The 11,686-nt window shown below is 52.0% G+C and overlaps 1 protein-coding gene across 1 annotated transcript in view; it reads left to right on the forward strand.

Moving 5' to 3' along the window:
* Positions 1-4,385: 4,385 nt before the first annotated feature.
* The window catches only part of LOC145340448 (ras-interacting protein 1-like), a gene marked incomplete at its 3' end in the record, with an annotated part of 17,449 nt that continues 10,148 nt past the window's right edge, over positions 4,386-11,686 (forward strand). Inside the window, 2 exon segments of the mRNA XM_080184914.1 lie at positions 4,386-4,919; positions 9,854-10,446. Of these exon segments, the coding sequence (XP_080041040.1) occupies positions 4,783-4,919; positions 9,854-10,446 (730 nt within the window).

Below are 11,686 nucleotides of genomic sequence, written 5' to 3' on the forward strand. Positions count from 1 at the left end.
GTGTCGGGATCCGTATAGCGCTGGGATCAGTATAGGGTCGGGATCCGTATAGCGCTGGGGTCAGTATAGTGACAGGATCCGTATAGCACTGGGATCAGTATTGTGTCGGGATCCGTATAGCGCTGGGATCAGTATAGGATCGGGATCCGTATAGCGCTGGGATCAGTATAGGGTCGGGATCCGTATAGCGCTGGGATCAGTATAGTGTCGGGATCCGTATAGCGCTGGGATCAGTATAGGATCGGGATCCGTATAGCGCTGGGTTCAGTATAGTGTCGGGATCCGTATGCGCTGGGATCAGTATAGGGTCGGGATCCGTATAGCACTGGGATCAGTATAGTGTCGGGATCCGTATAGCGCTGGGATCAGTATAGGATCGGGATCCGTATAGCGCTGGGATCAGTATAGGATCGGGATCCGTATAGCGCTGGGATCAGTATAGGATCGGGATCCGTATAGCGCTGGGATCAGTATAGGATCGGGATCCGTATAGCGCTGGGATCAGTATAGGATCGGGATCCGTATAGCGCTGGGATCAGTATAGGGTCGGGATCCGTATAGCGCTGGGATCAGTATAGGGTCGGGATCCGTATAGCGCTGGGATCAGTATAGGGTCGGGATCCGTATAGCGCTGGGATCAGTATAGGGTCGGGATCCGTATAGCGCTGGGATCAGTATAGTGACGGGATCCCTATAGCGCTGGGATCAGTATAGGGTCGGGATCCGTATAGCGCTGGGATCAGTATAGGGTCGGGATCCGTATAGCGCTGGGATCAGTATAGGGTCGGGATCCGTATAGCGCTGGGATCAGTATAGTGACGGGATCCCTATAGCGCTGGGATCAGTATACTGACGGGATCCGTATAGCGCTGGGATCAGTATAGTGACGGGATCCGTATAGCGCTGGGATCAGTATAGGATCGGGATCCGTATAGCGCTGGGATCAGTATAGTGACGGGATCCGTATAGCGCTGGGATCAGTATAGGATCGGGATCCGTATAGCGCTGGGATCAGTATAGGATCGGGATCCGTATAGCGCTGGGATCAGTATAGTGACGGGATCAGTATAGCGCTGGGATCAGTATAGTGACGGGATCCGTATAGCGCTGGTATCAGTATAGGATCGGGATCCGTATAGCGCTGGGATCAGTATAGTGACGGGATCCGTATAGCGCTGGGATCAGTATAGTGACGGGATCCGTATAGCGCTGGGATCAGTATAGTGACGGGATCCGTATAGCGCTGGGATCAGTATAGTGTCGGGATCCGTATAGCGCTGGGATCAGTATAGTGACGGGATCCGTATAGCGCTGGGATCAGTATAGGATCGGGATCCGTATAGCGCTGGGATCAGTATAGTGACGGGATCCGTATAGCGCTGGGATCCGTATAGCGCTGGGATCAGTATAGCACTGGGATCAGTATAGGATCGGGATCCGTATAGCGCTGGGATCAGTATAGTGTCGGGATCCGTATAGCGCTGGGATCAGTATAGTGACGGGATCCGTATAGCGCTGGGATCAGTATAGCGCTGGGATCCGTATAGCGCTGGGATCAGTATAGTGACGGGATCCGTATAGCGCTGGGATCAGTATAGTGACGGGATCCGTATAGCGCTGGGATCAGTATAGCGCTGGGATCCGTATAGCGCTGGGATCAGTATAGTGACGGGATCCGTATAGCGCTGGGATCAGTATAGTGACGGGATCAGTATAGCGCTGGGATCAGTATAGGATCGGGATCCGTATAGCGCTGGGATCCGTATAGGATCGGGATCCGTATAGCGCTGGGATCAGTATAGGATCTGGATCCGTATAGCGCTGGGATCAGTATAGTGACGGGATCCGTATAGCGCTGGGATCAGTATAGGATCGGGATCCGTATAGCGCTGGGATCAGTATAGGATCGGGATCCGTATAGCGCTGGGATCAGTATAGCGCTGGGATCCGTACAGCGCTGGGGTCAGTATAGGATCGGGATCCGTATAGCGCTGGGATCAGTATAGTGACGGGATCCGTATAGCACTGGGATCAGTATAGCGCTGGGATCAGTATAGGATCGGGATCCGTATAGCGCTGGGATCAGTATAGCGCTGGGATCCGTATAGCGCTGCACTCGGTAAGGTTAGCCCTGTCGGCCATTTTGAAAAGAAGGCCCAAACCATTTCCTCACCTTGAGGCCTGGTCATGGAGGAAGAACATCAAAGCTCCCTGGCAGGAGACAGGCTATTTACTCTGCTTAGATACTCCTGTCAGCTCGGGAATGGGCCCGGTCCAGGTGCCTGGTCCAATAACAGATGCCCAGGGAATCACAGGCACAAGAGGAGGCCATTCGGTCCATTGAGTTTGCACTGACACAGGAGAGACACTTGACCCCTCACCTAATCCCATCTGCCAGCACTTGCCCGTATCCCTGAATGTGGTGATGTGCCGAGTGCTCATCCAGGTACCTTTTAAAGGATGTGAGGCATCCCGCCCCGACCACCATCCCAGGCAGCGCATTCCAGACCCTCACCACCACCATCACCACCCCACCACCTACCCCCCCCCACCCATCTCAAACCTCCTGCCCCTCACCGTGAACCTATGTCCCTTCATTACTGACCTTTCAATGAAGGGGAACAGTTTCTCCTTATCCACTCTGTCCGTGTCTCTCATAATCTTGTAACCTCGATCAGGTCACCCCCTCAGTATTCTCTGCTCCAACAAAAACAGCCCAAGCCTATCCAAACTCTCTACATAACTTAAATGTTCCATCCCAGGCAGCATCCTGGTAAATCTCCTCTGCACTCCCTCCAATACAATCACGTCCTCCCAATAATGGGGCAACCAGGACTGCACTGAGGTCTCTATGATGTGGATGTGCGGGCGTTGGACTGGGGTAAACACAGTAAAAAGTCTGACTAAAACCTGGTGTTGTCAGACTTTTTACTGAGGTCTCTAAGCAGTGTCTTGTGTAAGTTCAGCATAACCTCCTTGCTCCTGTGCTCTGTGCCCCTATTAATACAACCCAGAATATTCTCTGCTTTGTTAACTGCTCTCTAAACCTGTTCTCCCTCCCTAACAGCACTGTGGGTGTACCTACACCACATGGACTGACTGATGTCCAATAACAATCCTGGAACTCCCTCCCTAACAGCACTGTGGGTGTACCTACACCACACGGGACTGACTGATGTCCAATAATAAACCTGGAACTCCCTCCCTAACAGCACTGTGGGTGTACCTACACCACACGGGACTGACTGATGTCCAATAACAATCCTGGAACACCCTCCCTAACAGCACTGTGGGTGTACCTACACCACATGGACTGACTGATGTCCAATAACAAACCTGGAACTCCCTCCCTAACAGCACTGTGGGTGTACCTACACCACATGGACTGACTGATGTCCAATAACAAACCTGGAACTCCCTCCCTAACAGCACTGTGGGTGTACCTACATCACACGGGACTGACTGATGTCCAATAACAATCCTGGAACTCCCTCCCTAACAGCACTGTGGGTGTACCTACACCACACGGGACTGACTGATGTCCAATAACAATCCTGGAACTCCCTCCCTAACAGCACTGTGGGTGTACCTACACCACACGGACTGACTGATGTCCAATAACAATCCTGGAACTCCCTCCCTAACAGCACACCAGATGGCAGGGGGTTGAAGATGGCGGCTCACCCACCACCTTCTCGCGGGGCAATTAGGGATGGGTAATAAATTTTGAGTCTGGCCGGCAACATCCATATCTACAGATGACTTTTTTTTCTCTGAAAAACACAGGAAAGAGTTCTTCAAATTGGAGGATGTGCAAATGTTTTGGAAAAGTTCTGGCCTGTCCCCAGTAAAGGTGTGGCAGGTTGGCTTGCTGACGTTCGCCCAGTGACCCTGGGACAAGGCAGGAAGAGGTAAGCACAGGAAACAGAACACTGTGAGACAAAGGCAAGTCTAATTTTAGTGCACTGGGAGGCACAGCCAGGATCAGGACGTGCGATCGAGAGTGCGGGGATTGCGAGAGACGGGCAGAACCAGGGAGGCGGCAGGCACAGAGAGAGGGAAGGAAAGACAGGGCAGGGGAGGGATGGGCAATCTCAACTGAGAGGATACTCCTGGCCACCTGAACTCACCCGTGTGCAGAGATTGAGAGATTGGGAGAGTGAAAGAGAGAAAGAGAGGGAGAGTGAAACAGCGAAGGAGAGAGGAAGACAGTGAGATAGGGAGACGGAGAAGGAGAGAGCCAAAGAGACAAAGATAGAGAAAGAAAGGGAGAGAGGAACAGAGAGAGAGATAGAAAGAGTGAGACCGAGAGAAAGAGAGAGACAGAAAGACAAAGAGAGAGGGAAAGAGAGGCAGAGACAGATAGAGTGACAGAGAGAGAGAGACACAGAGTGGGTGAGACACAAAGAGAGACAGAGAGGGAGAGAGATAGAGAGAGCGAGACAGAGAGAGCAAGATAGAGAGACAGACATAGACGGAGAGAGAGACAGAGAGTGAGACAGAGAGAGTAAGACATAGTCGGAAAGAGAGAGACAGAGAGAGAGAGCAACTGAGAGAGAGAGACAGAGAGAGTGAGACAGACAGAGAGAGAGAGACAGAGGTAGAGACACAGAGAGAGCAAGACAGAGACGGAGAGAGACAGAGAGAGAGCGACTGAGAGAGAGAGGGACTGAAAGAGAGAGAGACAGAGTGGGAAATAAACAGAGTGAGAGTGAGGGAGACAGAGAGAGACAGGGAGGGACAGAGATTTTTCTGAAGGTGAGCAGTCAGTTCCTCGGAGCCATGTTCTCGGAAGAGAAGAAGGAGCCCGGGACCCCCAAGTTCGGGAAGCTGCAGATCCCATTCGGACTGTGGATCAACTCCCCAAAAAAACACTTTGCCAAACTGGGGAGGAGGTGGCCCAGTGCTGGATCCGTCAAGTAAGTGGAGATGGAGAGTGATGTGAATAAAGAGACAGAGAGAGAGGCAGAGAGAGAGAGAGAGACAGAGAGAGACAGACAGACAGACAGACAGAGAGAGGGAGACCAAGAGAGAGACAGACAGACAGACAGACAGAGACAAACAGAAAGAGACAAAGAGAGAGAGACAAAGAGAGAGGGAGATAGAGAGAGAGGAAGAGAGAGAGAGGGAGATTCAAAGAGAGAGAGAGAGACAGAGACAGACAGACAGAGGCAGAGAGAGAAACAGAGAGAGAGAGGGAGAGACAGACAGACGGACAGAGAGAGAGAGACAGGGAGAGAGAGAGAGAGAAAGAGACAGACAGAGAGAGACAGACAGACAGAGACAGAGAGAGAGACAGAGAGAGAGGGAGAGGGAGAGACAGACAGATGGACAGAGAGAGAGACAGGGAGAGACAGAGAGAGACAGACAGACAGAAAGAGACAAAGAGAGAGAGAGAGAGACAGAGAGACTGAGACAGAGAGAGAGAGCGAGAGACAGAGAGCGAGGGAGACAGAGTGAAAGAGATAGAGTGAGAAAGACAGAGAGAGGGAGTGACAGAGAGAGAGAGACAGAGAGAGACACAGAAAGAGACACACACATACCCTACGTGCGCGCACGCACATACACACACACACACACACACACACACACACACACACATGCACAGACACAGAGAGAGAGAGGGAGAGCGAGAGAGAGAGACAAAGAGATTCAGAGAGAGAGATAGAAAGAGAAAGGCAGAGACAGAGACATACACACACACAGGGAGAGAGTGAGAGAGAGAGACAGAGACAGATTCAGACGTACACACATACACAAAGAGAGAAACAGTGAGAGGGGCACAGAGAGAGACAGAGGCAGAGACCATATGATCATAAGACATAGGAGCAGAATTAGGCCACTCGGCCCATCGAGTCTGCTCTGCCATTCAATCATGGCTGATATTTTTCTCATCCCCATTCTCCTGCCTTTTCCCCATAACCCCTGATCCCCTTATTAATCAGGAACCTATCCATCTCTGTCTTAAAGACACTCAGTGACCCGGCCTCCACAGCCTCCTCTGCGGCAAGGAGTTCCACAGATTCCCCACTCTTGGCTGAAGAAATTCCTCCTCATCTCTGTTTTAAAGGATCGTCCCTTTAGCCTGAGGTTGTGCCCTCTGCTTCTAGTTTTTCCGACTATGGAAACATCCTCTCCATGTCCACTCTATCCAGGCCTCGCAGCGTCCTGTAAGTTTCAATAAGATCCCCCCTCATCCTTCTAAACTCCAATTTTGTTTAAGAAAGGTAGCCTTTGTTTAAGAGTAGCAAGAATAATCCAGGTAATTACAGGCCGGTGAGCCTTACATCGGTGGTAGGGAAATAATTGGAGAGAATTCTTTGAGACAGGATTTATTCCCACTTGGAAATAAGTGGACGTATTAGTGAGAGACAACATGGTTTTGTGAAGGTGGGGGGTCGTGTCTCACTAACTTGATCAAGTTTTTTGAGGAAGTGATGAAGATGATTGATGAGGGTAGGGCAGTGGATGTTGTCTACATGGACTTCAGTAAGGCCTTTGACAAGATCCCTCATGGCAGACTGGTTCAGAAGGTGAAGTCGCATTGGATCAGAGGTGAGCTGGCAAGGTGGATATAAAACTGTCTCGGTCAAAGAAGACAGAGAGTAAGCAGTGGAAGGGTGTGTTTCTGAGTGGAGGGCTGTGACAAGTGGTGTTCCTCTGGGATCAGTGCTGAGAGCTTTGCTGTTTGTAATATATAAATGATTTGGAGGACAATGTAACTGGATTGATTAGTAAGTTTGCAGACACAAAGGTTGGTAGATTTGTGGATAGCGATGAGGACCGTCAGAGGATACAGCAAGATATAGATCAGCTGGAGACTTGGGTGGAGAAATGGCAGATGGAGTTTAATGTGAATAAATGTGAGGTAATACATTTTGGAATGTCTAATACAGATAGGAAATGTACAGTAAATGGCAGAAGCCTTAAGAGTATTGATAGGCAGAGGGATCTGGGTGTACAGGTACACAGGTCACTGAAAGTGGCAATGCAGGTGGAGAAGGTAGTCAAGAAGGCATGCGGCCAAGGTATTGAATTTAAAAATTGGCTAGTCATGTTGCAGCTTTATAGAACCTTAGTTAGGCTGCACTTGGAATATAATGTTCAATTCTGGTTGCCACACTACCAGAAGGATGTGGAGGCTTTGGAGAGGGTACAGAAAAGATGTACCAGGATGTTGCCTGGTGTGGAGGACTTTGGCTATAAGGAGGGGTTGGAGAAATTTGGTTTGTTCTCACTGGAGGTTGAGGGGAGACCTGATAGAAGTCTACAAGATTATGAGAGGTATGGGCGGAGTGGATAGTCAGAAGCTTTTTCCCAGGGTGGAAGAGTCAATTACTCGGGGGCACAGGTTTAAGGTGCGAGAGGCAAGGTTTAAAGGAGATGTACAAGGCAGATTTTTACAGAGGGTGGTGGGTGCCTGGAACTCGCTGCTGGGGGAGGGAGTGGAAGCGGATACATTAGTGAGTTTTAAGGGGCATCTTGAGAAATACATGAATAGGATGGGAATAGAGGATATGGTCCCCAGAAGGGTAGGGGGTTTTAGTTCAACGGGACAGCATGGTCGGTGCAGGCTCGGAGAGCCAAAGGGCCTGTTCCTGTGCTGGAATTTTCTTTGTTCTTTGAGTACAGATCCAGGGTCCTCAATCGTTCCCCATAGGACAAGCTTTTCATAAGAACATAAGAACTCGGAGCAGGAGTAGGCCATCTAGCCCCTCGAGCCTGCCCTGCCATTCAATAAGATCATGGCTGATCTGAAAGTGGTTCTGTTCCACTTACCCGCCTGCTCTCCATAACCCTTAATTCCCTTATCAATCAGAAATCTATCTACCTGTGACTTAAACATATTCAACGGATCGTTCTTGTGAATCTCCTCTGGACCCTTTCCAAGGCCAGCACATCCTTCCTTAGATACAGGGCCCTAAACTGCTCACAATACTCCAATGGGGTCTGACCCAGAGCCTTATACAGCCTCAGAAGTACATCCTGCTCTTGTATTCTTGCCCTCTCGATATGAATGCTAACATTGCATTTGCCTTCCTAACTGCCGACTGAACCTGCACGTTAACCTGAAGAGAATCTTGAACAATGATTCCCAAGTCCCTTTGTGTTTCTGATTCCCTAAACACTTCCCCATTTATAAAATAGTCTAGGCCTCCATTCCTCCTTCCAAAGCGCATAACCTCACACTTTTCCACATTGTATTCCATCTGCCACTTCTTTGCCCACTCTCCTAACCAGTCCAAATCGTTCTGCAGCCCCCCTATCCCTGTAATATCTTTACATCATCTGCAAACTTAGCAACAGTGCCTTCAGTTCCTTCCTCCTAATCGTTAATGTATATTGTGAAAAGTTGTGCTTCCAGCACTGATCCCTGAGGCACACCTCTCGTCACCGGCTGCCATCCTTAGAAAAACCCCTTTATCCCCACTCTCTGCCTCCTGCCAGGCAGCCAATCCTCTATCCACACCGGGATCTTACCCTTAACACAATGGGCTTTTAACTTATTTAACAGTCTCCTCTGTGGCACCTTGTCAAAGGCCTCCTGGAAATCTAAATAAATCACATCCACTGGTTCTCTTTTATCTAACTTCCTTGTTATCTCCTCAAAGAACTCTATCAGATTTGTCAGACATGACCTCTCCTTGACAAAGCCGTGCTGACTCAGTCCTACTTTATCACTCACTTCCAAGTATTCCACAATCTCATCTTTAATAATGGACTCTAAAATCTTGCCAATGACCGAAGTCAGGCGAACCGGCCTATAATTTCCCAACTGCTGCCTCTCTCCCTTGTTAGACAGCAGTTTTACATCAGCTAATTTCCAGTCCTCTGGTACCCTCCCTGCCTCCAGTGATTCCTGAAAGATCACCACCAATGCCTCCACAATTTCCTCAGCTCTCTCTTTTGGAACTCTGGGATGTAGTCCATCTGGTCCAAGTAATTTATTCACCTTCAGACCTTTCAGTCTCCCTAGAACCTTCTCCTTAGTGATGGATACTACACTGCCCTGTGCCCCCTGACTCTCCTGGAGCTCTGGCAGCCCACTGGTGTCTTCCACATTAAGACTGATGCAAAGTAACTATTCAGTTCCTCTGCCATTGCTTTGTTTCCTATTATCACTTCTCCAGCCTCATTTTCCAGCAGTCCAATGGCTATTTTTGCCTCTCATCTTTTATATACTGAAAAAAACTCTTCCTTTTTTTATATTACCAGCTAGCTTAACTTATCATCTTCTCTCCCTTATTGTTTTCTTACTTGTCCTCTGCTCACTTTTAAATGCTTCTCAATTGTCTGGCTTCCCTCTAATTCTTGCCACTTTGTATGCTTTTTCTTTTACTTTTATGCTGTCCTTGATTTCCCTTGTCAGCCATGGATGCCTCAAGAGTGAGACAGAGTGAGAGAGAGACAGAGAGACAGAGAGAGAGACAGAGAGAGAGAGAGAGAGACAGAGAGAGAGAGAGAGACAGCGGGAGAGAGAGACAGAGAGAGAGAGAGAGAGACAGAGAGAGAGAGAGAGAGACAGAGAGACAGAGAGAGAGAGAGATAGAGAGAGAGAGAGACAGAGACAGAGAGAGAGAGAGACAGACAGACAAACAGAGAGAGACAGAGAAAGAGGCAGAAAGAGAAAGAGAGGGAGACAGAGAGGGAGAGACAGAGAGAGGGAGAGAGAGAGGCAGAGAGAGAGAGAGACAGAAAGAGACAGACAGAGAGGCAGAGAGAGAGAGAGAGAGACAGAGAGAGAGAGACAGAGAGAGACAGAGAGAGAGGGAGACAGAGAGAGAGAGAGAGAGGATGAGACAGGGAGTGGTTCTCAGTCTAACTCACTCCTTTCCCATTGTTGCTCTGACAGATCGACGAGTTCGGAGACGGGGAGTCGGAGCAGCGAGCCGGTGGAACTCCGTCCGTCCAGCCGAGCTCGGGTTTCCCGCCAGAAGCGAGTGTCGCAGCTTTTTGGCCGTGGCCGGTGGTCGAGTGAGCGGAAGCTGGCTGAGTCAGGGGACAGTGAGCGTGGTGGTCCGGGGGTGCTGGGTGAGGAGGAGGGGGGTACAGCCCTGGGAGTGGACGAGCTCTCGGTGCAGCCGGGTGCCCCGGGCATCCTGAAGATCTTCGGCGAGCGCATCTGCGCCGGCGCCAACTACAAGAGCGTGCTGGCCACGGCTCGCTCGAGCGCTGGCGGGCTGGTTAAGGAGGTCCTGGCACGATATGCCATGGCGGAGGAGCCACCCTCGGATTTCCTGCTGTGTGAGGTGCTGGGCAGGACTGATGGGCCAGCGGGCAGTTGGCAGCCTCAGTGTATGAGGGTGGTGGGTGACTCCGAGAGGCCCCTGGTCTTACAGGAGATGTGGAGACCCCGGCAGGGACTCGCACGGCGGTTCGAAATACGGCGTCGCCTGGAGGTGGAACGCAGCGCCCGTGAGGAGAGCGAGGACAACGTGACGGAAGGTGAGGGCGACTGACAGACCCCCTGAATCTCTCAATCCCCCACCCTCTCCCCGTCTCCCTCAATCCTCACCCTCTCCCCGTCTCCCTCAATCCCCCACCCTCTCCCCATCTCCCTCAATCCTCACCCTCTCCCCATCTCCCTCAATCCTCACCCTCTCCCCATCTCCCTCCATCCCCCACCCTCTCCCCGTCTCCCTCAATCCCCCACCCTCTCCCCGTCTCCCTCACTCCCCCGCCCTCTCCCCGTCTCCCTCACTCCCCCGCCCTCTCCCCGTCTCCCTCACTCCCCCGCCCTCTCCCCGTCTCCCTCACTCCCCCACCCTCTCCCCGTCTCCCTCACTCCCCCGCCCTCTCCCCGTCTCCCTCACTCCCCCGCCCTCTCCCCGTCTCCCTCAATCCCCCACCCTCTCCCCGTCCCCCTCAATCCCCACCCTCTCCCCGTCTCTCTCAATCCCCCACCCTCTCCCCATCTCCCTCAATCCTCACCCTCTCCCCGTCTCCCTCGATCCCCCCCCCCTCCCCGTCTCCCTCGATCCCCCCCCCTCCCCGTCTCCCTCGATCCCCCACCCTCTCCCCGTCTCCCTCGATCCCCCACCCTCTCCCCGTCTCCCTCGATCCCCCCCCCCTCCCCGTCTCCCTCGATCCCCCACCCTCTCCCCGTCTCCCTCGATCCCCCACCCTCTCCCCGTCTCCCTCGATCCCCCCCCCTCCCCGTCTCCCTCGATCCCCCACCCTCTCCCCGTCTCCCTCGATCCCCCACCCTCTCCCCGTCTCCCTCGATCCCCCACCCTCTCCCCGTCTCCCTCGATCCCCCCCCCTCCCCGTCTCCCTCCATCCCCCACCCTCTCCCCGTCTCCCTCCATCCCCCACCCTCTCCCCGTCTCCCTCACTCCCCCACCCTCTCCCCGTCTCCCTCGATCCCCCACCCTCTCCCCGTCTCCCTCGATCCCCCACCCTCTCCCCGTCTCCCTCGATCCCCCACCCTCTCCCCATCTCCCTCAATCCCTCATCTATTTTTCTCTCCCTCCTCCTCTCTTTCTTCTCCCTTGGTGTTGCTCTGTCTTCATGTCTCTCTCTCTTTCTGTTTCACTCTTTCTCTCTTCTGGCTCATTCGCTTTCTCTAGATCTCTCTCCGTCTCGCTGTCCATTTGTCTGAAACTTCCATATTCTCCCCATGTCTGCGTGGGTTTCCTCCCACACTCCAAAGCTGAGCAGATTAGGTGGATTGGCCATGCTAAAT

This window comes from Carcharhinus amblyrhynchos, unplaced genomic scaffold (genome assembly GCF_965287045.1).
Source record: "Carcharhinus amblyrhynchos unplaced genomic scaffold, sCarAmb.v2.hapA chromosome_1031, whole genome shotgun sequence".
Lineage (NCBI taxonomy): Eukaryota > Metazoa > Chordata > Chondrichthyes > Carcharhiniformes > Carcharhinidae > Carcharhinus > Carcharhinus amblyrhynchos.